At 49.8% G+C, this 27,537-nt stretch overlaps 1 protein-coding gene across 7 annotated transcripts; it reads right to left on the bottom strand.

Moving 5' to 3' along the window:
- Positions 1 to 91: 91 nt before the first annotated feature.
- Positions 92 to 26,930, bottom strand: Tjap1 (tight junction associated protein 1). 7 transcript variants are annotated; one of them, XM_057751837.1, is made up of 13 exons: positions 26,891 to 26,930; positions 26,267 to 26,358; positions 15,464 to 15,593; positions 14,844 to 14,906; positions 7,850 to 7,947; positions 6,267 to 6,389; positions 4,813 to 4,841; positions 3,762 to 3,923; positions 3,514 to 3,580; positions 3,248 to 3,277; positions 2,434 to 2,541; positions 2,277 to 2,360; positions 92 to 1,747 (listed from the first exon to the last, which is right to left on the bottom strand). In XM_057751837.1, the coding sequence occupies exons 6-13, from the start codon at positions 6,363 to 6,365 to the stop codon at positions 680 to 682; spliced, it is 1,647 nt and encodes a 548-aa protein (XP_057607820.1). In that variant the 5' UTR covers positions 6,366 to 6,389; positions 7,850 to 7,947; positions 14,844 to 14,906; positions 15,464 to 15,593; positions 26,267 to 26,358; positions 26,891 to 26,930; the 3' UTR covers positions 92 to 679. The 7 variants fall into 7 exon arrangements, with proteins under 7 accessions (XP_057607820.1, XP_057607819.1, XP_057607815.1 ...); XM_057751836.1 differs by lacking the exon at positions 14,844 to 14,906; XM_057751832.1 differs by lacking the exons at positions 14,844 to 14,906; positions 15,464 to 15,593.
- Between the last annotated feature and the right edge of the window lie 607 nt (positions 26,931 to 27,537).

Below are 27,537 nucleotides of genomic sequence, written 5' to 3'. Positions count from 1 at the left end.
CTACATGAGATGCCATTCAAAAATAAAAAATAAGAATGGGGATTACAGTAGGAAGGAGAAAGTCATTAAGGCAAATTAAGCCATACCTGTAAAATAAGTTTTATTTGATTTTAAAAGTCATTAATGTGAAAAATTTTCCAAATCTTAGAGTAACAGTCTAGAGCCAAGGTTAAGAGGGGGCCAGGCCTCACCTGGAGCCTAGCTTGTGGCCCCTAAAGTCGCACCCTCTCTCTGGAAGGGATGGTGGGAACAACAGAGGGGAGCCCTGAGTGAGTCCACCCTTGTCCCTAGGGCCAGCTGGGCCACGTCTAAGAGCAGCTCATGCAGCGGAAAGAGTAATCAGAGGTCAGTAGCTTCAGTGATGCCCTCCCTAACAACCAAAGCTCTTGGATACGAAAGAGGAATGGAGAATGAGCACTGGCAAGCCAGGTCCTTCCCCATGGAAACACCTGGGCCTACTGAATGGCAGGAAGCGCTTAGGACTCTCACTACCTTTGGAGAACAAGCACGCCAAGAGGAAAGGAAAAAAATCAGGAGGCAAGCTGGTACCAGTCAGTGCCGACGCAGGTGAAAGATTTGGTGTGGACCTCACTCACACAGGACGCAGCTACCCAGGTCTGAGGGAAGGGTTCAGAAGCCGTCCGCAGCCCTGGGGGTGGCGGCAGGAAGGCAAGTGGGCTTAGCTGAGCAGGGTGCCCTGCTCCTGGGCCTGCGTTAGGCTGTCCTTGCGGTGCAAGTGGTGCACTCCCATTCTCTTGGGGCTGCGCTGGGGGCGGCTGGAACTGGGGAGTGGCCAGGCCCTGCCATCAATGTGGGAAGTACTAGGTCCTTCCCCTGTGCCCTCATTACCAGGCAACAGGCTCTGGCGCTCTTCCTCGGGGCTGACAGGCAGGTTCAGCACTTCCTCTTCCTCTTCCCTGGGAAAGGCAGAGTCAGGCTGTGTTGGTAGCAAAAGTCCACTCTCATTGCGTGGAGAGGTTTGTGGGGCCTCAGCGTGGCTCGGGGAGAAATGAAGCTGTAGTTCAGGGAGTGTGTCGCGTCCGAAGGCTGTGCGCTGGGCCACAGCAGCAGGAGGCGGGGTGCGGTCCACAAATGCACGCTGCCAGCTGGCCAGCAGATCCTCTTCAGAGCTGGCAGAGCTGGCCGGGGCACTGAGTGCTGAGGGGGCTGGACTAGGCTGGTGATGGGGTGAGCCTTGGGCTGAGGCAGGACTGCTAGGCACGGGGCTGCGGTGGGCCCGCTCACGCCCCTCCTCCACCAGGCTCAGGGAGATGGCCTGTCGAGTGGCATAAGTACAGTTGGGAAGGGGGCTGTTGCGTGGAATCCGAATCTTATCCTCAGAAAACTCTATTACCTTCCGCCCAGGATACAATGGGTGTGGCGGAGAAGGGGTAGGGTAGGGACTCAACTTCTCAAAGGCCGGCAGGGGCTCCTCCTCTGGGGAGCCTCCTGCAGTGCTCACAGAGCAGCATTCCCCATTGGGTTGTGGAGAGCGACTGCCAGGGGCTGAGTCTGGCGCATCCCCACTCATGTCCACATGCACAAAGACATCCTCAGCCAAGGGGCGTCCAGCACTGCCTGACTGGGCTGAATTGAGCAGGAGAGACTCCGGTTTCTCCAAGACCCGGGCGATGACTGACGTAGGCACCACAGCCCCTGCGGCCAGGCTGGAAGAAGGGCTGGGGCTGGCAGCCTCTTGACCACTCCGCAGATGTTCCCTAACCATGTCCTGCAGCTCACAGGGCAGCTGGAATACGAGGAGGGGGAGAGACAGGAATGAGCCCCGCTGCAGAGAGCCTGACCCATGGCAAAAACAGCCAGCGCATCAGGGTCAACAACAGTCACCATATCCTGGTAACCCTGTGCACTCAGCTTTTAAACTTCTACACCCCACTTCACAGAGGAAAAAAGTTGGTATGGTATTTAACATGAAGTCAATGAGCTCTACTGCTAAGACCTGCCAACACCTCCAGTTCTGCAGGCCAGTGAGGCCTTGGGCTGGAGGCTGGGAGGCAGAGGCTCTGCCCCTGAGAGGGTGGGATCAGATGGGCTTTAGCTCTGGCCACCCCTTCTTCCTACACAGGCTCCTCAGACTCAAAGAGCACCTTACAGAAATACTAACAGCAGCTCCAACACTAGTAATGGGCCTCAGCGGTACCCAGGAGCAAGAAAGGGTTATAAACACCTTGAAGTGCAACCCGGGGCAAAAGGAAGGAAAGTGGAAGGGGAATCAGAGTCCTAAAGGCAGGACTGATGCCGGCAGGTGTGTCACTCACATCAGCAAACTTGTGGTTCCGGAAGTGGGATTTGTTGCACTTGAGAAGCTGCACAGCCAAGTTGCAGTCCAGCCGGTATCGCTCCTGCAGACACAGACTTGCTTAGAGCCAAAGCCACCCAAGGGGATAAGACGCAGTCACGCTGATGGGTACATACATTGAGCTCTTCCAGCTTATTGATGGTATTCTTGGCATCCAGTAGCTTGTTAGTCAGCTCCACAATCTCCCAGTCCAGCGTCTTTCTATCCATCTCAGCCTTCTTGATCTGAAGCACAGACTTGTGGTAAAGGCAGCCCAGACCCCAGCCAGCCCACCCCCTCTACCACCTCCAGTCCAGACACAAGGCCACAGGTGCTAGGGCAGCCAAGGCAGACAGAGCAGACAGACGGTGACAGACAGGAGGAGACTTGGCCTTTCTCCTGCTCTGCAGGCTGCTCAGGAGAGGGAATTCTGAGAAGGACCTGATGCCACGGTAACCCAGGACAGAGGCAGTCTAAGAAACTACCCATCCTTTGAGGGAGCTTAAGGGACACTAGGCACCAGGCAAGGAAGGCACTGGCGTCTCAGAGACGGTAACTTCAGCCAGGGACTAAAGCCTGTGTGAGCAGCTGTTTCCAGGATAAGCTAGGAGTGGGGCGCCTACGAGATTAGCTGGCTGGGCAGAGGGAACTACAGGCTCAAGTAGATTTCTCATCTTCAGTTCCCTTAGCGTGTCCCTACGGCCCGGGCTTGCTGTCACTGCAGCTGGAAGCTGGGAAAGCTCTGAGGGTTGCTATCAGCCAGTACCTCTGCCAGAGCAATGAGCAGAACCCCAGCCTTAGCTCTTTCACAGTTAGCACTGCATACTAACTGGGCCTCACAGTGATGGAGAAGAATGGAGGGGCAGAGGGAAACAGCCAGGGCCCCACAAGCCCTGATATGGACCAAGGAGGCCAGGACCAGGGGGAAGAACACACAAACTCAGACGCAACTGCAAAAATCCAGCTGTGGCTAAGAGAGGCCTGAGAGGAGAATGCAGCAGCAGCGGTGGCAGCGTGAGGGGGAGACGAAGAGAGAAGAGAAACAGTGTGAGCATTAAGACAGTCCCGACTGGCACAGCACACTGCAGTCCCCTCCCCAACACTGCCCTGCCCTACCCTCCCCAAGCCCCATGGTGAATGGCACCCCCCTGGCAAGTCCTGGCCCACTGCTATGCTGTAGCACAGTGCCAGTCAAACTGCCCATCCCAGCACAGTACCAGCGTATGCAGCTTGTCCTCCAGCTCCTGGTTAGTCCGCTGGGAAGCTGTGTAGCTGTTCTGCAACCTACAGAAGGATACAAGGCAGAAGGCCTTGGTCAAGATCCTGTTCTTCAGGCCCTACAAACCCTCCTCCACATGGGGATCTGGGACAGTCCCGGGGTTTCTAAATAAAATCAGGTGGGATCTGAGGCTCATCCAGCTGACCTCCCATGAATGGGGAGATATCTGGCCCCTTATTCCCACACCTGCGGAATTTGTCTTTAAACTTGTCCAGTTCCTCGCGGCTCTGGCCTAACTCCAGTTCCAGGCAGTCTTGCCCTATTTCCAGCTCCCGCTCCAAGGCCTCGGTGCGTCTGGTGGCCGAGGCCAAGCGCCGACGAAGCTCTTCATTTTCCTGCTGCAAAAGTCTGGGGCAGGGGAACGGACAGGGAGCCATCAGAGACAGCTAACCCTAGAGCACCAGACAGGACTGGGAAAGGAGAGGACAGGCAGGTGGGTTGGGTCCCTTTAGCTTCAGTCTAGCTAGGGAGACTCTTTAGATACAGCCCTCTGGCTTCAAGGCCTAGGCTGAAGATGGGATGAGGTGGAAGCAGAGTGCCCCACCCAATACAGAAGAATACTAGGTCAGAGCAAAGGTCACAGCTCCCAACCTGCCTCCAGTTACCACCCAGGCCAGCAGGCCACCAAGTCTTGCAGCTCCAATTCCCACACTTCACAATCAGGCTTTTCCACTATTAATCTCTTGGGAATTCAGGCCAACATAGTCATTCTCCAGGGGGCCTCAAATGCTGACAGGAAGGGCCTTAAGAGAATTCAGGCCAACATAGTCATTCTCCAGGGGGCCTCAAATGCTGACAGGAAGGGCCTTAAGAGGCAGCTGGCCAGTTGGGTCACTCTCTAGAGCCAGGAGCTGGGCAAGGGCAGGCCCTCAGCCCACAGATCAAGGAAAACCCTTTTCCCAGGGAGAACACCTAAAATACCCCCATTCCCATCTTTACCTCTGCTAAGCATGAGTAGTCCATGGGCCACATGTGGCCAAGGAGGCTATAGATACAACCCAACACAAAAATAACAAACTTACACAAAACATTTTTTTCTGCAATTTTTGTTTGTTTTGCAATTCAAGTTTATAGTTCCTCAACATGAACAACTGCAGGTAACAACGTTGTGCCACAAAGTCAGAAGTTGGAATGTCAGAAGACCAGATGTGAGGAGAAACATGGTCGTACCAATAGTCTACACAGGGAGTGAAAAGGGGCACAGTGCACAGCACAGTGACAGGCAGTCAGTACTCACTTCATCCTCTCTGTGTCAGTCAGGGCCTCCTGGACAAAAAGAGGAAAAGCCTAAGTGAGACTCAGCTGCAGCTACTGGGCTCCTGGCTGCCTCATACTTCAGACAGGCCTGAAAAGGGCTGTGTCACAGAAGAGAGCGAGGGCCCTCGAGCGATAGCTGCAACCCAGTAATGTCTGGATGAGTTTACAGTGCCCTCTCCCGTGCCGACCAGAAAATTCGAGAACCTCTTCCAACATCTACCCTTAGTCCTAAAACCATCTTCAAAGAGGACGAGGTAGCCATGCCATCTCTCCCGGAAAGCACCTCTCAGGTATCCACCACGCTCCTCCCAAACATGGCATCCCCTACAGAGGGAGATGGACAGAATAAGGACCTTGGAGGCTGGGGTGGAAACACTGAATGTCCGAAGAGCCTCTGGGGAGCAAAATGCTATGGGGCTGTTGGCTGCTGAGTTTGTAGGTTCTCACAGAGCCTAGGCTGAACTCTAACTCACTATCAACTCCTGATCTTACTGCCGCCATCTTCCAGTGTAAGCCAAACCACGTTGTGTCTTGCTTTGAAACCCCTGCACCAACTTTCCCAAGCTCCCACAACGGTCATGACCCGAGTGCCAGAGCAGGCCCAAGTTATGCAGAGGGGACACTTAGCTTTAGCACTGCAGGCCAGGAATAGTTCAGGGAGGCAAACGGACTCTAGCCTGACCACGGGATCTGACCTACTCAGCAACACACTGGTGGGCGTCACCTCATTTAATCATAGTTCCCTCATTTATATACGCAGAGCACCAAGCAAAATGCATAAAAACTGCAAGTTTTACCTGATGCTCCCTGAACTGCAATGAACAAATCATAGCATTTTCTCCCCAGACAGTCCACAGGAAGCCATGACATAGCTGATGCTCGGCATCTGAGACTGTACTCTGTGCACTGTGGGGTGGGAGGAAGTCTAACAAGAAGCTGAGTAAAACACCCATGCTTAGTAGAATGAGGGGAAAGAGCCAAACTGGAGGGTCTGGCAGCTGACCACAGGCCTCCTATGGGCAAACCTAACATGGTTCCTGGCAGAAAATACGAAGTTATGAAGATAGCTGTAGGAAGGGCTGGACTTCCAAGTGACAATGGAGAACAGTTAGTAGGAAGAAGCTTGAGCACCACCTCCTGAGGCTCCCTACAGAGCCAAGGCTGAATGACTTTCCTCCACTACAGAGGCCTGGGTTCAGCTTCCCACGGCCAGGGCCTGGACATGGGCTGGCTGTTACAGGAACTGCAGTATGTGGGACCAATTCTGCTAAGGCTCCCTGGGACACGAACACATACAGATAACCCCACCGGCAGTGCCACAGCCGTGCCAGCAATGCGAATCTCTCGCCTTAACTCACGACTAGCATCTCAGGCCAGAGAAGCCAGCTGACAGTTGGCTTCTGCCAGCCAGAGCCGGATACCAGTCTTGCTGACCTCTTGCTCGACCTGGGACACAGGGATTTCCAGGCGTAGCTCTCGATGCTCTGGAGGTGCCTTCCGGTAAGGTTTCTTAGCAGGGGTAGCACTGGTCATTCTGGAAGGTGCAGGTTTGTCTACCTACCAAGAGAAGCCAGGAAGACACGGGCTCAAAGATGTGGGTAAAGGCTTTTAAGGGTCCCCAAGATGGCTCAGTGGGTAAAGGCACTCACTGCTCCTGACGACCTGACATCTGTGCTCAGAACCCACATGATGGAAGAAGAGAGCCCACCCCCACAAGCTAGCCCTGGCCTCTGCAGCTGCTACTGTGGCACATGCACACTAAATAAGTGAATGGAAAGCAGACTGTAAGCAGCCCATGGAATCAGAGGATGTTTGCAGACAGCACCACAGCTGAGTCATTAGAAGGACTGGACTTTGGATCGATCAGAGGAATGCTGGAGATGAGGGCAAGACACCAATGGAGAACAGACAGGAGGGAAAGGCAGGCCTTGCTCTTCAAGTGGGGCGAGAACCTCAGGAACAGTTCATACTTGTGTGGTCACAGAGAGCTTCAAAAGCATCAATTCTCTTTACCTCTAAACTGAGGCTAACAGCAGCACCAGTTTCACAGGGCTATTGTGAAGACTGTAGCAGTCTGTAAGAACAGTGCCTGACGGATCTCTGTGGGTTCGGGGCCAGCCTGGTTTACAAGCTCCAAAGCTACATAGAAACCGGTCTCAAAAAAAACAAAGAAACGCCGGGCGGTGGTGGCGCACGCCTTTAATCCCAGCACTGGGGAGGCAGAGGCAGGTGGATCTCTGTGAATTCGAGGCCAGCCAGGGCTACAAGAGATAGTTCCAGGACAGGCTCCAAAACCACAGAGAAACCCTGTCTCGAAAAACCAAAAAAAAAAAAAAAAAAACAAACAAAAAACCAAAACAAAACAAACAAAAAAAAACCCCAACAGTGTCTAAGTCGGCAGTAGTGGCACAGGCCTTTAATTCCAGAAATTGGGAGGTAGAGGCAGATGATCTCTGTGAGTTCAAGGCTTGCCTGGTCTATAGAGTAAGTTCCAGGACATCCACAAAAAAATCAGAAAGAACAGTGCCAGATGGGGCTGTATAGTGGCCCACGCTTTCTATGAAAGCACTGAGAAGGCAGAGATAGGTGGACCTCTGTAAGCGTGAGGCCTGGTCTCTGTATGGTGGGTTTCAGGCCAGTCAGACTGGAACCCTGCTTCAATAGAGACATAGCTAGGGATACATTTGTAATTTTATGTACTGGGGAAGGCAACAGCAAAAGGACCCTAAATTTAATGCCCGCCTGGGCTCTACAGAGAAACTATTTAAACAAAAACAGTGCCCAGTACTTAGGGAATGTTAAATACAGGTTTGTCTTCCAAAGTCTGGGGATATTGACCCAGCTTAGGCTCCGAGATGAGTGCCTCCACGCTGAGAGCACTCTGGACACTGTCAACAAAGTGCTGACACATTCTTTTTTTTACTAGCGTCTACTAACAGAGAGCACCTATCTGGCACCTCACCTGCCAGACTCCCAGAAGAGAACAAGTAGGGGATCCGGGCCTCATCAGCACATACCGTCTGTTCGTTGGCAGCTCTCTCTGTTCTGCTGTCCTGGAGTTAGCTTTCGGCTCTCCACATCCCACAGCCCCTCCACTTCCTCTAGCCAAGAGCTCCTGAAACCAGAGAAGGGAAGAAAGTGGACACCAGGTGTCAGTCGCCTGCCTGCCCAGTGTGCGACCTGGAAGGCTCTCAGAAAGCAGCAAGCATGGGGAACACAGCGGAGGCAGAGGTGGTAGCCTGATAGTGGCATGGCTTACATAGTGAAGCCAACTCAAAAAAGAAATAACTGAAGTAACAAGTACCTGCCTTTGTCCAGACAACACCTGTGGTCTCCACCATGCATTCACTGTCTCGACTTACCACATGCTCCATTCTGGAATAGTTCTGATACTATTCTTCTTTGCCTGTCTGGTTTGTTTATTTGTCTGTCTGGTTTTTTGAAACAGGTTTATCTGTGCAACACCCCTGGCTGTCACGGAACTCTCTCTGTAGACCAGGCTGGCCTTGAACTCAGAGATTCCCTCTGCCTCCCAAGTGCTGGGATCTCACAGGTGTGAGCCACCACTGCCGGCATCCTGTACTATTCTTATTCCTACCTCCTATTTGTCCTGCTCATCTCCCAGGCTTCTCAGAGCCTATAAACAGCTAGGAAATTCGGGAACACAGATTGTAAATGAGATTATCAAGAACCCAAGAGGAGCAAGATGACAATGGTGCTGGAGACTGCCCCAGCAACAGTTCCACAAGATGATGACGGTGCTGGAGACTGCCCTAGCAACAGTTCCACAAGAAGATGACGATGGTGCTGGAGACTGCCCTAGCAACAGTTCCACAAGAAGCCCAGAGACCATTTCTGTGTACAAGGGTGGTCAATAAGCTTGGCAATGAGCAAAGATAAGTCCAAGAAAGAACATCCAAAACTCAGCAATTGGGAGCAATGGTACTCAATCAGGATGAGTTTGTCCCTACTTCTCTTAGGAACAACTGACAAATGTCATAGAGCCATTTTTAGTTTTCAAAATCTGCAGAGGAAGAGGTCCACTGTGAGTCAAGGCCAGGACATCCACTGATGAATCATCCTACCATGCACAGTACCATGCACAGGACAGCGTTAACAAAGAGCTGGCAAGGTAAAAGGTTAACAGAGCTGAAGCCGGAACTGCTGGTATGCTTGTATAGGAAACACTGTGGGGCTGGCAGGATGGCTCAGTAGTAAGGTGCTTGCTGCCAAGGTTGATGACCCAAGCTTGATTTCTGGGACTCACATGAAGGAGAGAAATGACCTCCACATGTGCACTACAGCATCATGTGCCCATGCACATACACTCAAAATAAAAGTAATAGAAAAATATAAACCCAGCTGGGCAATGATGGTGCACGCCTTTAATCCCAGCACTCAGATCTCTGAGTTCAAGGCCAGCCTGGTCTATAAGAGCTAGTTCCTGTCCAAAGCTACAGAGAAACCTGTCTCATAAAAAAAAAAAAAAAAAAAAAAAAAAAAAAAAAAAAAAAAAAAAAAGAAAGAAAAGAAAAAAAGAAAGAAAAAACGTAAACCCAAGTGTGGGGAGCCGAGACCTGTTTCCAGGTCCAGGACTGCTATAGCACACTGAAGTGCCTGGGTAACATACTTCCCAACTGCAAAAGCCTGCTCTACACCTATGCACTTGCCCTCCGCTTCTTGGGATTCTGAGAAGCACCTGTAATAAACTGGGTGGCAGCATGGGGGCAGCAGGCACCACACTGATCAGAGGAAATAGTAACCCTAGGTGGCTTTCTGAGCATAAGAAAACAATCTCTTCCCACCCCCATCAACCCAAACAGAGCTGGGGGCTGAAGGAGGCCTTACGGGCTAAAGCGTGTTCCTACTGTTGGGACATGCCCTGGCCATGACTCCTGTCACATTCCAGCAGGGCCTGGGGCATCAGGGTGGGGGCAAAGGAGGGTGGGGAAGCAGGAGTAGTCTCCCTCTTCTATAAGGTCCCTGGCCTGGGTTTGGAGGAAAGCTTGGTGTAGTAGCAGAAGCACGAGCCACCAGCCTCCGCCCCTTTGACAGGAGGCAGAACGTGTCCCCACAGGGTACAAGCAGCACGCTGTCAGGCTGACTCCCCACACAGGAATCTGGGAGGGCCAGAAAGGACACCACATTCCTGGGGTAAGGGGAAACAAACAAGAGAAACCATAAATCCTCTGTGGCTGTCCTCCAGAGGGCCCTGAAAGGTCCTAAACCAGTCAGGTACCCAGACCCTAACACTCAAAGGTATGTATGAGTGGGTGTGCACGCCTGGAAAACAAGGTAGGAGCAGAGCCACGAACTAAAGAAGAGACAGGAGCTTCTAGATAATGATGGGAGAGCTTCCAGGAGCTAGCACTGCCTTCTCCCTTCTCTTCTACAAGCCAGCTCTCTGTGGCCTTCTTCCCCGCCCCACGGCCTGGGGTTAAAGAACCCTTCACTCTGCAGGCTCTTTGTGTGCTTTTCCTCCAACCTGAGCATCTTCTTTACTTTCCTGCCAAGGCTCACATTCTCTTCCAGGCACCAGGATACTGATGAGAACGGTGGGCAGGCAGGGCACATTCAGGCACTTGGTAATTCTATCTGTAGGCAGAGCTCCCTCACTGAGGCACCACATCCTAGAGCTTGCCCTGCCTTGCCCTGACAGCACCGCCTCCTCTGAGCTTAGAGGCAATCTGGTTTGCTGAGTTAAGGGATGATCTGGGTGTGACAAGGACAGAGATAGTAAATGCAGATAGGGACTCTAAGGATGGAGGTGGGGGTCAAAGGTTACTTCTCTATCAGACCCCTTCAACAGGTCTGTATCACAAGGAGGGAAACACTCCTACTAGGAAGCAGGGACGACGTACCAGAGAACCTTCCGGGTTCCCCAACCCTACTCCCCAAGGCAGATCTGTGCCACTCCCTGCCCTCTGTCCATAAATACTTGGGCATGTTGGGACACCTGGGCCTTTGTTTCAATTTTCCAATCTACTATGTACCCTGGATCCAACCTGTAAGGGGCAGCACTGGACAGAAAACAAGCCTCGCAGCCCACTGTCCTGGACTAGAGAACAGGCCAGGGAAGCATGAAGAACAGCTGGGTTTGGGGGCCCCCAAATTAGAGAAGACAAAAAGGTAAGTTAGAAGACATCAAAGCAGTTTCACCAGGAAGTTTCAAACAGCAGCTACAGCCTCTACTGACCACAACTCCTTTACCACCATGAGCAAGCCACAGCCAAGGTTGGCCTGCGGAGCCTCGTGGCCTCTGGCTGCCAGGCTGACTCTTAATGAGCAGGGAAGAACTGCACTCCAACTACCGGGCCTTAGGAGGCAGGGTCGGATGACTCAAGATGGGGGCTACCAGCATGTATTAAAAGGGCTATGCCCAGGTGGAACCCCTGGCTGACCCAGCATGGGCTGTGCCTCTTTGGGATGAACCTGCTGATCCGCAGTGGGAGACGCCCAAAACCCCGCAGCAGAAGGGGCTCTCCTCACCACCCTAGCTAACCTTCCTGTCTCTTTCCTCTTACATAGCATTCATTCTTCACTACCCGAAGTCAGTCCAGAGGAAAGACTACCTCATATCTGCTGGGGAGGAGGGTGATAGCTCGCTAATTGCCATGTTGCAATCTGCCAGTCAATGCGGCCGCCTGTTGCCACCTGCCCTGTATTAAATACCTTCTCCCTGATTACAGCCCATGGGGCACGATTAGCTGCCTTCAGAGAACAAAGTCTACTTTCATTAGAAATGGGACTCGGCAGGCACGTACAGAGGACCTGCATTGCAAACCATCAAGCAGCTGAGCAGAGGGAAGACAGATAAGAACAAGGCAGCACTCTAGCCTGGAGATGGGACTCATATCTGTCCCCCTTTGTGGGGGTATGGCCATCGTCCACTGATGCTGTAGATGGATGCTCCTAGAGGTAGATGGCCTAAGAGAAACCTCTTCAGATCCGACTCACCCAAACTACTCTTCTGGTTCTCTTTCAGCAAATGTTTTCAAGGGACCATAGCAAACAGAAGCTCAAGAGTCTGGAATGCCCTCCTATTCCCTCCTGCCATTCTACTGAGGTCTGCATTCAGCTTTCTGTCTATAAAGGACTCAGAAGTTACCATCCCCACACCATCACTGGTACAGACGAGGGTACAGGACTGAGCCCCAGATGGATGTTGCTCTGTTTTTTCTTGTCAGCCCTCTGCCATAAAAAGTCCTTTCAGCTCCTCAGATTCTGTACTATCAGTGTGAACAAGTTCGCTGACCCTCATCAGCATCCGACCCAATTAGGCCATCTCCCTACTACCCCCCAGCACCTCCTTTAGGAAAGGACACCATTTATCTGGTCTCAGATTACTGTGAAACTTCCTGCTAAGTATGCTCACAGCTACAAAAGAACCAAGTTACTGGGGGACCTTGACAGGTCAATGAACCCGACCTTTTAAATCAGGGTGGGGCCCACACTATAAGAATCTTTGAAGATTCTTATTTTTTTTTTATTCGTAATACTTCAAGAGAAGTTAGTAACCACTACTGCTTTCTAAACGAAAGGAAAATTCAGCCCTACTCAGAAGATAGCTGAGCTACGTATACAGCCTTAATTTCCCAGAAACCTAGCAGAATAATAAAACCTAGCAGGTAATAAAACAAACAGCAGCCCTTCTGGAAGCCCCCATCAGTCCAAATCACAGCATCCTGGTCACACAGGAAACAAGGTATTGCCTTAGCTTTCCCTGAGTCGCATGCCTTGGATATGGAGTTTCTGACCTCTGCCACCTGGGGAAGTTGCACATCACAGGAGTAGGCAACATGCTTGCCATACAAACCTAGATGGTTCTGATCCTCGGAAATCCAGGCTCTACCTCCATCGAAAGCCCCCAAACACAAAACTCCATGTTGAAAGGGTCAACCCTATGACCCAGCAATGTAGCCATGAGAAGTGCTCATTAAAATCGCCACCTCTCCACTGCAGCCCTAACCCTCTGCCTGCTGTGACGAGAGAAGGTCTTAGTACAATGCTGACCCTAATAAAGCTGGACTTAGCCTTTCCCACTGCACCCCCAGCCCCTTTCGTTTGCCTCCATCCCCAGTTTCCAGCATGCAGCTGTTTCTGAGGTACATGAGCAAAGCCCTCAGCAATCCTGGGCGCGTGGCAGGCAGGCAGCCAGCAGCTCACAGGGTGGGGCCTGGGCAAAGATGCTGCTCTGGGCTGATGACTAGGGTAGAAGACGCCAGTCTGTGCCCAGACCAGTCCTGCTGCCCCTCCAACACATGCCTCTGGACAAGTACAACTTCACGCTCTTGGGATAAGCCGCCCGTAGCTTTCACCTGGCCCCCTGCCTACACTAAGCTGAATACACTGGCAGGGCTCTCAAGGCCTAACAGGGAGAGAATCCTTCTAACCACAGGAATCATGAAGCCTCAGAACCAGTGCTGGTGACCTGTGAGAACTCACCGGGTTCCCACCTGAACAAACACCTTGTCTATCCTCTTGGACTCTCACCCAGCAAACACTTGACAGGAACAAAGGAGAAAAGACTACTGATGGCAATCCAAGCAGACCAAACCTTCCCAACAAAAGCAGTGCCAAAGTGCCCAAGTTCGTGGCCTGTATTTGACATTAGACTATGTGCTCTCCTAAGAAAATAAAAAGGAAAGGCGCAGCCCTGGCCAGCCTTCCTTTTGGCTTTTCTAGTCAGAGCCAAGCCCAAACCCCCTTCAGCTTACTAACTCCCTACTAAATTTTAGGGAGCCTGGAAACACCCATGCCCCTCATACTCACACATGCCCTTCCCACACTGTAGTCAGGTCCCTGCCTTCTCCCTTCAGTCAACAGGAACAGGAACTGCCTGGAGTCCCAAGGCTCCAGGCCAGCCTCACCTGGAGACACAGTTTATGTAAAGAGCTCCTTGCTGGACCACCAGGATTGTCAGATGTTCCGTCTCTGTTCCAAGTACGGAGGAAAGGCCTAGGGTAGCAGCGCCTCCATGCCAGACAACACTCACCAATCTCCCGGCGAAGGCCAGGACCTGCCCCATCTCGCTGAGGCACCCTCCCAGTTCTCGGCTAAAGTCCACCTGACACTCTGAAACAGGTAAGAGACCAAACTCTGCTTCCCAGAGCAACAGTAACAAGTGGGAAGTACATCACTGCGCAGATTCCTGAATCTGGCACTTAGTTTGCTCCGCTCTCTTACCGAGAAGTCTCCAGAGCCAAGCCAAGGAAAACTTAAACCTCCCAACCAAGAAGAGAATCTAGTCAGGCAGTGGTGGTGCACACTATTAATCCCAGCACTCAGGAGGCAGAGGCAAGCAGATCCCTGTGAGTTTGAGGACAGCCTGGTCAAGAGAGTGAGTTCCAGGATAGCCAGAGCTACACAGAGAAATCCTGTCTCAACAAAATCAAAAGCTAAAAATGAAGAAGATAACCTAACTTCCTATTCTGAGTGAGAATAATGGTGGAACCATCCACTTTCACCTTCTTCTTTTTTTTTTTTTTTTTTCTTTTTCAAGATAGGGTTTCTCTGTGGTTTTTTTGGAGCCTGTCCTGGAACTAGCTCTTGTAGACCAGGCTGGTCTCGAACTCACAGAGATCCGCCTGCCTCTGCCTCCCAAGTGCTGGGATTAAAGGCGTGCGCCACCACCACCCAGCTCACCTTCTTTTTTTTAAATTTATGTTTATTTTCTGTGCATTGGTGTTTTACCTTTAAGTATGTCTGTGTGAGGGTGCTGGGTCCTAGAGTTACAAATAATTGTGAGTTGCCATGTGGTGCTGGAAACTGAACGTGGGTCCTCTGGAAGAATAGGCTGGAGAGATGGTTCAGTGGTTAAGAGCACTGCCAGCTCTTCCAAAGGTCCCAAGTTCAATTCCCAGCAACCACGTGGTAGCTCACAACCTCTGGAAGGGCAGTCAGCCCTCTTAACTACTGAGCTATCTCTCCAGCTCCTACTTGCATCCTCTGGACAAAGGGAGGGAAACTAAAGGGGTCCGGAAGGAATATCTACTCCTACCCTGCCCCTACCTGTCTCTGAAGCAGAAAAGTAGGAACAGCGCAGTAACTGAAGAAGTCTTCAATTCCTTGTTGCTAAAAGCACAGAAAAGGGCGAGAGGCAGAGGAGTCCTGTAAGCAGGCTGCCTCTCTTCTGGCCATGAAGGATGTGGTGGTTCGAGTGAGACCAGCCCTCTCAGATTCATACATTTAAATACGTAGTCCCCAGCTGGTGAGCCGTTTGTGAAGGATTGGCTTGTGGTTCAAATGACTCCCACCATTACTAGTGTCTGTCTCTGTGTCTGTCTGTTTCTCTCTCTCCCTCTCTCTGTCTCAAGGTCGTGGATCAAGACAGGAGCACTCAGCTGTCTTGCATCTGTCATCGTGGACTCTAACCCTCAGAAACTGTGAGCCAAATAAATACCTTCTTTTCTAGGCTGCCCTGGCCATGTGTTTTCATAGAGCAACAGAAAAGTACCTAAACCAAAGGAGGTGTATCCTGCCCACATCATGGAAAAGAGTAAAGGAAGGAACTCAGAAAGCAGAGGGAGCAAGACTGAGGGAAAGAGGCAGCCAGCCAGGCAGAGAATGCAGGAGAATGCACACTGCTGGTGGCATCCCAGGGCAGGTTAGCTGGTCAAGGTCAGACTCACAGGGTTAGTGTCTTCTCCCCAGCCAGCCAGTTCTCCTGGTTAGTGGTGTTAGCAACAGACTCATGGTAGACGCCCTCCAGGCACTCCATATAAACAGATGGCTGTGTGTGTGAGCAGCCCAACTCTGGAGCTGCAAAGAAAGAGCACAGAAGAACAAGCTGCAGGATCCCTCAGGTGTACACTCTGCTCTTCTGTCCGGGAAAGCACCTCCAACTTTGCCAACAGTAGTCCAGCTTACTGACCCACACAACAAGGTTCTCTGGTTGGTCAAGAGAAGGCAGTTATTATGGAAGGCAGCTGTCTCCCTAGTTCCCAAACACTGCTGCCAGGCTGCACCAGGGCTCATAAGAACAAACCTTCCCACAGCTGCAGTCACCACCCATCCAGGCCTATGCCCACAGTGTATTCCAGCACCTCCCGCGAGCTCTGAGAGAAAGAACTGTAAGAGACTAGCTGGGGGGCGGGGGGTCAAAGGCTGTGTGTGACAAGAGCTGCATCAGAGCACACAGTACAATGGGACAGTGTACGACCTAGCCCAGAGTTGGGCCAGTTAGGGAGAGGTGGTACATTGCCACTTCACAGTTTCTATAAGGCCAGACAGATGGTTTCCCAGGGAACCTTCAGAGGACCCCAGAAAGTACAGTGAAAGCAAAGCAAGGCCCCCAGCCTCGAACAGGGGCTCTTCCACCCTCTCAGACTCCTAGTCTCTAGTAAGACAGGAAGAAGCACCACACCTTCCCAAAGCCTTCGGGGGAGGTGATATATTCCAACGTAGAAACTTGGAAGTCAGTGCCAGTCACGACAGTGGAATCTGACAACATGTGTCCCCTGGGGCAGCGGGACAGGAAGTTCGTTTCCAACACATCAGGGAAAGAACAGAAAGATCCTCAACAAAACAGGAAGCACCATCTCCATGCTGCCCTCACATGAGGGTCTGGCAGGCAGTCCAGCTGCCCAGAACACTGAAGCAGGAGGATGACAAGTTCAAAACCAGCCTAGACAACTTAGACTCTGCCTGAAAATCACAAAATAAATAAATAAATAAAGGGGGGCGCTGGGGATATGGCTGAGTAGCAGAGTACTTACTTAATGTTCCAAAAAAGGGGAGGCAGGGCTGGAGAAATGGCTCAGCGGTTAAGAGCATTGCCTGGTCTTCCAAAGGTCCTGAGTTCAATTCCCAGCAACCACATGGTGGCTCACAACCATCTGTAATGAGGTCTGGTGCCCTCTTCTGGCCTACAGGCATACATGTAGACAGAATATTGTATACATAATAAATAAATATTTTAAAAAGGGGGGGGCACTGAGGCTGTGGCTCAGCAGCAGCAAGTTTACCTAACATCGCAAGACTCTGATTTACTACACAGTATGGCACCACAAAAACCAAGAGCCAACAGAGTCCCCGACTGCCGCTCACTGAGATCCCCATATTGGTCTGCCTACTGTCCCCAAGCTTAAAGAGCCAACACCTGACTGGAGAAAAGACGGTGGCCTAGAACAGTGGTTCGCACCTTCCTAGCACTGGGACCTTTAACACCGTTCCTCCTGCTGTGGTGACCTCCAGCCATAACATTATTTTCATTGCTTGCGTCATAACTGTAATTTTGTTACTGTTATGAATCATAACGTAAATATCAGTGCTTTCTGATGGTCTTAGGTGACCCCTGTGAAAGAGTCGTTTGGCCCCTAAAGGGGACTTGATTCAAAAGTTGAGAATCACTAGTCTACAGACAAGCACTAACTCTTCCTAAAGGCCCTGACCTTTTCCCTAGGAAAAAAGGAAGAAAGCCTGGCCACTGACAGGCGGTCTTCAGAACCCTCACCATCAAGAACTCAAGACAAAAGCCGGGCGGTGGTGGCGCACGCCTTTAATCCCAGCACTTGGGAGGCAGAGGCAGGCGGATCTCTGTGAGTTCGAGACCAGCCTGGTCTACAAGAGCTAGTTCCAGGACAGGCTCCAAAGCCACAGAGAAACCATGTCTCGAAAAAAAAAAAAAAAAAAAAAAAAAAAAGAACTCAAGACAATAGCTAGGTCTGCCCTGCTGTCCAGACGCAGAGCAGCAGGGGTGGTGGGGAGTGGTGGAGCGGCACATGCCTGAACCCCGGCACTCAGGAGGGGGAGGCAGCCGAGTCTCTGAAAGGTCAAAGCCAGCCAGGGCTACAGTGAATTCCAGGACAACCAGGGCTACACAGAAAAACCCTGTCTCAAATAAAGAAAAGAGTAAAATACTGGGAGTGATGGTGGATGCCCAAAATCCCAGTGTAGAGGCTACCACAGGAGGACTCAAAAGTTGGAGGCCAGCCTGAGCTAAATCTGTCTCAAAAAAGCCAAAAAACAGTGAGATCCAATCTAGCCTGGGCTGCAGAATGAGACTTTATCCTAAGAACTGGAAAGGTCTTACCAGAACGATTTCCTCTGCTTTAACCTGCTCAGGAAGGATGGATTGGGTGACATGGCAACCATGGTTGCTCAGCACTTTCTCACAGGTCTTAAAGTTTGCTTTGGGTAAGAACCTTGCTCCTAAGTAGCCTCAGACTCCGATTTTCCCTCTAGTAGAGAGGACACAGGTTAACAGTGACTCAGTGTGGCACATGCTTCGAGATCACCAAGACAAGCAACTAGCTCCGGCTGAGATTTGTAGCCAAACAAGTCTGCTCTTCAGAGAACTGGGAGCTCCTCCTCATCTAACTGCAGATTCCAGCTGGAGTACACAGAGTTTAAGAGATCCTAACTTCTAGAAACAAATTCCTTTGGCATTTGTTGAGAACTGGCACCTTAAAGACTATTCCCATCATCTACAGTAGAAAGACAAACGCAAAGAGCAGATGGTGACTTAGCCACCAGCCCATTTGGGAAGAGCATCAGTGGTGAGGTCCAAGACCACAACAAGGGCCCAGAAATCTGGCTTACTCAATGCCTGCATAATTTCCTGTGGTTTCCGGACATTTTTCAGTCCCTAAGACACTTGGAAACATGGGTCCCAAAGCACTCTGTACTGACTGGTTTGTCAACTTAATACAAGCTAGAGTCATCAGAGAAGAGGGGGCCTCAATTAAGAAAATGTCAATATAAGATTGAGCTGTAGGCAAGCCTGTAGGGCATTTTCTTAATTAGTGGTTGATGGGGCTAGTTATTCTGGGTTCTGTAAGCAAGCTGAGCAAGCCATGGAGAGGAACAGTGAGAAGCACTCCTCTGTAGCCCCTGCATCAGCTCCTGCCTCTAGGTTGCTGTCCTGTTTAAGTTCCTCTCCTGACATCCTCTGATGATGAACAGTCATGTGGAAGAGTAAGCCAAAGAAACCCTATCCGCCCCAAGTTGCTTTGGTCATGGAGTTTCATCACAGCATAGTGAACATGACTAAGACACAATCCATCCAGCCATTCGCGGTATGCAACCTTCTCTCTAGTGATGACAATCCACTGTCCACTGGTCACACACGGGAAGTCTCTACCAGCCTCCCCAGGACTAGGAAACTGGCAGACATACTGTGGTCTGTCAAGGGCCTCTGCAGCCCAAGAGCTGGGAGCAGCGCTGCAATCGGATTTTCACAGCTGTTCTTTGATGGTGCTCCCTTCTCACACTGCAGTCCTCATTACTGCTCTATTGGAAAGGAGACCCTCTCCACTTTACTCCCTACCTACAAACACGACACAAACAAAACTGAGATCCAGCAAATATTTAAGGACTGTCTTTCATATACCAAGCATCACGCTATGTGCTATGACGTCAATGTCTTTAACTTAGTTTGCTGGGCGGTGGTGGTTCACACCTTTAATCCCAGCACTCAAGAGGCAGAGGCAGGCGGATCTCTGTGACTTTGAAGACAGCCTGGTCTATGGAGTGAGTTCCAGGACAGCCAAGACTGTTTCACTGAGAAACCTTGTTCAAAAAGAGAGAGAGGGAAGAAGAGGGGGACGGAGACGGGGAGGGGATGGGGAGGGGAGGGGAGGGGAGGGGAGGGGAGGGGAGAGGAGAGGAGAGGAGAGAAGAGGAGAGGAAGCAAGCAAACCAGGACAAGAGTTGTGCTTGGGCCAGGGCCAGAATGCAAGGTGATTTTTTGCATGCCAAACTAAAAAGGATAAACTTTAAGTTAAATAAAGGAGAACCCCAGTATTTCTAAAGGTTGGGTTTGTTTTGTTTTGGAGACAGAGTCATGGGATATAGATCAGGCTGTTCTAGAACTCAAAACCCTGCCTTGGTACCTGAGTGCTTAGATTATAGGTTGGTCGTCATCCTTGTTAGGGCAGAGTCTTTAATAGGAAAACGCTTTAACAGCAACATGGTAGGCTGAAGCAGGGAGAGAATGCCTACTGTCCTTCATCCATCCTCCATGTGCTGGTAATACAACAGTAAATGAGACAAGTGCTTGTTCTCAGGACACCTGGCACCCTGTAAGAGTCAGACAAAATGTGCAAATACAGCACTACAATCCAGCACAGAAGAAAGGGATTAAAGAGAGGCAGAGTTCTAAAGAAAGGGCACTTAAGATCTGAAGGACAAAAAGGTTGAAGAGAACAAAGAGAGGGGTCCAGGAAAGTAGAAAATAGCATCTATGTGTCCAAAAGCCCAGAAGCTAGAAAAATGAGCTATGTCTAGACGTCTGTAAGAACCAACAGTGGTGGCACACACCTTTAATCCCACTACTCAGGAGGCAGAGGACAGACAGGACTACAGAGAGAAACCTTGTCTCAAAAAAAAAAAGAAAAGAAAAGAAAAAGAAAGAAGACCTTGCCTCAAAAAAAAAAAAAACAAATAAACAAAACAAAACAACAAAGCATAAATAAAGAATGATGCCCTCTTCTGGCCTCTGTGGGTATCTACACTCAAGTGCATTACACATAATTAAAAAAAGAAGAAAACCTCATTACCCAGGAAGTGGTGGCACACACCTTAATTCCAGTAACTCAGGAGTCAGAGGCAGAAAGATCTCTGAGTTTAAGGCTAGCCTGGTCTGTAACAGGTCATTTCCTGACCTTTCTTATCTTTTCCTGTCCCAACCCCAGTCCCAAATAACCAATACAGAGGCTGAATATGAACAATAAATACTCGGCTGACAGCTCAGGCTTGTTACTATCTAACTCTTACACTTAAATTAACCCACTTTTTTTATACTTTGCCATGTGGCTCATGAGTCGTTACCTCATTTTTTGCAAGTCCTGTTTGTTAGGCCGCTGGATGGCATCTCCCAAGACTGCCCTGCCTCCACTCTTCTTCATCCCAGTATCTTCAATTTGATTGTCCCACCTTACTTTATCCTGCCTTGCTATAGGCCAATCAGCTTCTTTACTAACCAATGAGAGTAATACATGTTCACAGTGTACAGAAGGGTTATTCCACAGCATTGGTCTACAGTGCAAGTGCCAGGACTACAGAGAAACCCTGTCTCAAAAAAAAAAAAAAAAAAAAAAAAAAAAATCTTTAAAAAATGAAAGCCTATCCAGGTGAGACACAAAGTTTCAATTCATCAGGGGGTTCTTCAAATCTGCTGAGACGGCAATAAAGGGAAGAGATTTGAACGTAATATTCAAATAAGGGCATTTCAAGAGAAAACTGACTTACATGATGGTAAGGCGGGAGGGCTGAGTGGCTGAGATGACCTGAACGCAGCCAGTCTGCTGACTTCTACAATACGAAGGTGTACTACTCTACTAAGAGAACGAGCTGCAGCACGTTTGTCTCCTACACAAATTAAACCAAGGCAAAGCATGTTACCTGGGGATGTGTGACTTCTACGACAACGGAGGACAGGAACAAGACTTCCAGGTGTCACAACAGATAGAAAAGTTCATTATGGGGCCAGGCCAGGCCAGACGTCTCAGGGAAAATCCACAGACCTGAGCCTCCAAGTCCCCTAAAATCCAGTTATATACCAGGCACGCGCCTACTGGCAAGGTGGCAGGGTGGAGAGTCGCTCGCTTACTGAAGGAAAAGATGGTCCTGAGGGTATGTTAAATAGACAGGACTTGACTCAGAAAAGAGCCAGTTAGTCAAACCAGAAACTAGCCTCTGCCCTCAGGCTGCGGGCTGCCCCAGCCTGGGAATAGACTCATTCACAGCTTGCACCAGGGCCTGCAGCAAACAGGCAACACAGCTTCAGGACAGGAGCATCTGTTTTCCAGCTTCAAAACATGCAGGAGGAAGAGCTGTTTAAAATGCCACCTATCTTTCCCTTTGCGTAGGCTGTTATTTTTAAAAGAGTGATTATATACAGACTGTGGATTTAATACTGTGCCTATTTTATCTCATGTTAGTGATCAAAATCAAATGACAGCCTTAGTTTTAATGTCTAGATTAACACAAAGGCACAGATCCCTCTAAGAGCATGCTTTGGGTGCTGTGCTGTTTTGTAAATAGATATTGACACATAGCCCTGGCTAGCCTGGCCTCCCAAGGCCATCTCATGTCTGAATCTGGCCAGGGGCACTACCATGCCTGAGTTAGAATGAATCCCAACGTCATTTTGCAATGGGTAGTCACCAAACTGAATCCTGAGAGAACAGGCCTGGCTAACACGGCACAGTGGGCTTCCTCAGCACCGTCTCTGCCTTATGTATTATTTCCAAGAGTAAACAGAGGGCTGAGATGAAGTACTGGGTCCCAGAAAAAACTTCTAAATAGCCAAAATATTTAGAAGTACATCTAACCAACAAGACAAACAAACATGAAGTGGGAGGCAGGCAAACAAGCAAGGGATACAGATCACCGCTGGTGTATTCAAAAGGTAACTGTGCGCCTGGCACACCTGCAGGGCCACCACTCTGGAAGCTGAGGCAAAAGGACCACTTTAAAAGCCCAGCTGTTATGGGTTTGGTTCAGTGGTAGGGTACATTCTAGCGTATGTGAAGCCCAAGGTTCCAGACCACAGAACAATGAGGTGTCCAGGAGGCTGTGACTAGCTGGGCCATAAAAAGGGTATTCATATGAATACAAATATTTGGGTGGAGAGGAGGCTGGAGGGCTCTCAGCAGTTAAGAACATGCACTGCTCTTCTAGAAGACCTGAGTTCAATTCCCAGAACCTACATCAGGTGGTTCACAAGCATGTGTAACTCTAATTCTGGGAATCCTACACCTCTACCTTCCAAGGGCACCTGCAGTCACACACACATAATCATACCTATACATGCAAACACACATACATACACACAATCAAAAATAAATTTATTTTTAAAATAGTAATAAAGATAACTTTTTTTTAAAGTCAGAATCTCACTATGTAGACCTGGCTGGTCTGGAACTTGCAAAGTAGTCCAGTCTGGCTTCAAATTCAGAGATCCAAACGCCTCTGCCTTTTTGAGTACAAGGAATAAAGATGTACACCACTATGCCTAGCCCAAAAATAATTTAATTAAATTTGCTGAGTGATGGTGGAGCACACCTTCAATTCTAGCACTCGGAAAGCAGAGACAGGAGGCTCTCTGAGAGTCTGAGGCCAGTCTGGCCTACAGAGTGAGTTCTAGGACAGTCAGGGCTACACAAAGAAACCCTGCCTTGAAAAATCAAAACAAACAAACAAAATAATTAAATTTAAACAGCAAACCAATTTATTAAATTGTTGAAGTCAGATATCCTGAGTTCATATCCTATAGGGCTCTGCCCCTTACGAACCGGCGTACTTTGAATAAACGACAACCACTGTATTTCAGTTCATCTGTGAAACAGAATGCTAGCTAGCTTCATCATACAGTGGTTACCAAAAAAAGTAGCTAGTGCATGCAAAGTATTCCCGACAGTATCAGACACAGAGACTCTTCACTGTCATTACTGCTCAACAGCAAACACAAAACTTCCAGTCTCATAGCATCTTTTTTTTTTTTAAGTTTTTTTCAAGACAGATTTCTCTGTGTAGCCCTGGCTGTCCTGGAACTCGCTCTGTAGACCAGGCTGGCCTCAAACTCAGATCCACCTGCTTCTGCCTCCCAAGCGAGTGCTGGGATTAAAGGCATGCGCCACCACGGCCCACCTCACAGCATTTTAACATAACTTTACACAGCTTAGACAGTCCATTATCAAAAGGCTGCACTTCATCTTGTAGTATCGGGCTAGCAGCCCACCAGTACAAATCCTCCAGAGATCACAGGGTCAGTCACGAGGCATAGGGCAGTACTGAGATCTGACAGGCATAACAATACTTATCAAGCAGCAGATAGAATCAAAGCACATTAATATATGAACTTTTTACAACGACCCGGTGAGACAGGTGCTCCCACTGAGCAATGAGAAACTGAGGTGCATAGAACTACGCAATTAAGAAGGCCAAATAGCTACAGTCAGGATCCAACTAGCAACCTGGCTCTATGTGTTAGGTTTTGTTCTTTCATTTTGCTTTTTGAAACATGTTCCATGTGGCCCAGGCCAGCCTCAAATATGTAACTTGAGAGCGATCCTGAACTCCTGATCCTCCTGCCTCCCTTCTCAAATGCTAAAGTTACTAGTGTATACCAGCTTCAGCTCTTAACTGCTCAACATAGTTTGCCCCCCCCCCCACCCCTCTCTCTCTTCTTTTCTTGGAAACAGGGTCTGTGTAGACAGCGCAGGCTCAAACTACCAGTCCTTTCCTCAGCCTTCTGAGGGCTAGGGTTGCAGGTGTGTGCTACTACACATGGGGACCACACAGTTCTAGCTGGTTAGTTTTCAAGAACTCACAAACACAAGGTCTCCTCAGGGAAAGAAAAGGGTTCCCAAACTTCTAGAAACACATATACAACTACATAAATCTCCTCAGATCTTTAGGAGCTGGAAACACTGAAGTCAGACTAGTGACGCTGATTTAAGGAGTTCCAGCTGGAGTACACTTTTGGGGGCGGGAGCATATGTGCAATAAACAAGACATGATTGGTGAGTTTCTAGATCAAGGCAGACCTTCCGGTCCAACTGTCACAGAGGCAGGTCCCAAAATAGACTTCAATAAGAAACTTGATCCCACTGGGCACAGAGCTACACTCCTAAATACTCAGTTACTTGAGACTGAGGTGGAAGGATTACGTGAGCCCAGAAGTCTAAGTCTAGCCTAGGCAATATTAGCAAACTCCCTCAAAAAAGAAAAGAAAAAAGAGAAAAACAAAACAACAACAAAACTCCACACTTGACAGTCATTCATGTCGATAATCCCAGTAACTGGGAGGGAGACAAGTCAAGAAAAGAGCTGCCACAAGTTCAAGACCAGCCTGAGTATACAGTGGGCTCCAGGCCAGACTGGACCAGAATGAGACTATCTTCAAAACCCTAACTGGGGGCTGGAGGGATGGCTCAGAAGTTCAGAGTGTGCACTGCTCTTGTAGAAGACCCAGGTTCAATTCCCAGCACCATACAGCTCATACCTGCCTGTAAATCCAGGGGATCTGAAGCCCCCTTCTGACCTCTGAGAGCTCCTGCACACACATAGTGCACATACATACACACTCTGGCACACACAAACCCATAGAAAGTAAACAAATAGGGGCTGGAAAAATGACTTAGCGGTTAAGGGGCTGGCTGTTCTTCTAGAAGATGTGGGTTCAATTCTCAGTACCTACATGGTGTCTTACAGCTAACCATCTGTAACTCCAGTTCGAAGGGATCTGACACTCTCTTCTGGCCTCCAAGGGTACTGGGCACACATGTGGTACACAAACATATATGCAGGCAAAAGACTCAAACATAAAATAGAAATAAATATTTAAAATAAATTACTTAAGCCAGGCACAGTGTTCCACACCTTTAATCTCAGCACTCCAGAGGCAGAGACCATACATCTATGAGTTCAAGCCCAGTCTGGTCTACTAAAGAGTGCCAGGCCACCCAAGGCTCAACAGTGACTCAAAAACAAACACAAACAAACAAAACCCCACTAACAACAACCAACTGCCAAAAGCCTGCTCCTAGCTCTGTGTCTATTTAGGACAGCAACAGCAGTGAGGACGATACTCTGCCTTCAGTCCTTCCTCTCCGACAGCAGGCTCGCTAGCTGGAAGGCCACGCTTCCTCTGAGCAGCTGCAGGGATTGCCTTTCTTTTTAAGTGTGATTTGATGGATGGAGAGAAAGCTAACAGACAAGTGCAAGCTCCTTCGTTTTCCTGCTGTTATCTCACTGGTACTGCACAGTAACATTCTATCAAGGATACAGAGCCATTTAAACTTTACCCAAGTTACACTGACCCCTTACCATGTAAGCTCATCTGGGTTTCTTCCTATTCCATCCGGTCTTTCTCTCACCTGGGGCACAGTTCCCCGAGGCCACACCCAAGGAACTTTCTTACCAAAAGAAAAATGAAAAGGCAGACATGCAGCTTTTGGGACATTCTGGAGTCGCCCATAGAAAAGACTTCAATGCCAGTGAAGCCCACCAGAAATGTGCTTTCTTATGACGCACCATCATGTCACCTCAACAGGTCTACCTCCAGGCAGAACGTCACACTGGCCGGGAGAGGGAAAGGGAAGAGGCGATGGCACACAAGTGGGAAACTGCTTTGTGACAGGAACAGGTTAGAATACTTCTAGCCTGGTCTCCAGAGTGAGTTCCAGGTCAGGCAGGCTACACAGGGAGACCCTATCTCTGATGAGAATAATAATAATAACAATAACATTTTCGTTTAATCTCTACTTGCCCAGGGTTGCTTATACAGACAAAGGCAAGCAAAACTCAATTCTCTATCAACTCCCAAAAGATAGCCAACAATCTACCAAAACACCAACTTAAGGATCACAGCCAACAGCCAAACCCTCTAGAAGAGCAATCTTCTGGTATGAACTGACTCTCCAAGCCCACAGATCCTCTCCCAGGGAGAATACTACTCAGAAATCTGTCTTTGGAGAGCATCTTACCCGCTCTGGGGTTGGGCCGGGGCAAGTCGCTACCTCTTCTTTCCAGGCAGGCAGTGAGATTTCTTCCAGTCCCGGGGGCCCTGGGTCTTCGGCTGAAATGGGGTAGATGTAGCTACAGGAGCTATGGAAAGACTGAGCCCAGCCTGGAAGAGGGTCATCTAACTGGCATCGGTCCGCTCCTTAGGACCGCCCTGCAAACTCCAGCTCTCTCTCCCAATCCTCCCGACAACTACGTGAGCCCTTTCCCTTCCCACTGGCCTGAGGCAGCCAGGCCTCTGCCCCAGACTCCAGATTTCTTTACTCTCTGCAAAGGAATTCTTTTTCAACTCAGGAGTGTTTGCTTCTCTAGAATCCGAACCACACCCATTTCTGGTTCCCCCCGCCCCCGCCCCATCTCCTCCCCTCAGGCAGCCACAGGATTACAGGCCCCCTCCCCTCCGCCCCCACCAGTGTTTGTTTTTTTTTTTTTTCCTATTCGCCTCCAACCCTCCTCCATCCTCCACCTCGGAGCTGGTCCCTCCCTCCATCACTACTCCATGTTAGGGTTCCTCAATCCTCCCCAACTCTCGCCTTTCAGTTTGACTACTCAAAAATCCCACAACAAACTTTCCGCCGGGGCCGAACCTTCAGGACGCCATCTTGCCGCGGGGCAGGCCGGGTAGGGATCAGGGCCGCGGGAATCCCCACGCACTAGGCGCCGCGCGTCATAGGGGGCGGGGCCTGGGGGCGGGGCCACGGGCTGAAGACCTGGGACTCCTGATGATGGGGGGCGGGAGTGGGGGTGGGGGGTGGAGTCAGAATTTCCTCCAAGCAGGCTGAGGAGATCTGGTAAGGGAAAAAAGTAGGCGGTGTCGGGAGTAGGGCCCAACAGCGGGACAGGGGAAAAGACTGTTAATGTGAGAATAATAGAGAACACCACTCAAAAATACTGCAGGCGATGCTCCTCATACCAACACACACCGCCTCCCTCTCTTTACCTCCTACCCACGCCTGGCAGGGCTGCCTGACAGGGTCTCCATTGCTTTCCCGGATCTCGCTTTGTAGAACAAGCTAACCTTGAACTCACAGAGGTCCACTTGCCTCTGCTTCCAGAGTGTCACATACTACAAGGAAAAATGCCAGCTTCCAGCCTGACAGAAAACAACGCATGACCACCTCCATCAAGCCCATTTCCCACCTCTTTCAATGTTTTCAGGTTCCTAAACAGTCCTTTGTTATCAGAAAATGGAGCATTTTGATCCGAAATGCAGTTCCTCCCTCCAGAAAGTCAA

Source organism: Chionomys nivalis, chromosome 19, assembly GCF_950005125.1.
Source record: "Chionomys nivalis chromosome 19, mChiNiv1.1, whole genome shotgun sequence".
Classification (NCBI taxonomy): domain Eukaryota; kingdom Metazoa; phylum Chordata; class Mammalia; order Rodentia; family Cricetidae; genus Chionomys; species Chionomys nivalis.
Note: the sequence above shows the minus strand (reverse complement) of the source record. Positions and strands in the feature narration are given on the sequence as shown.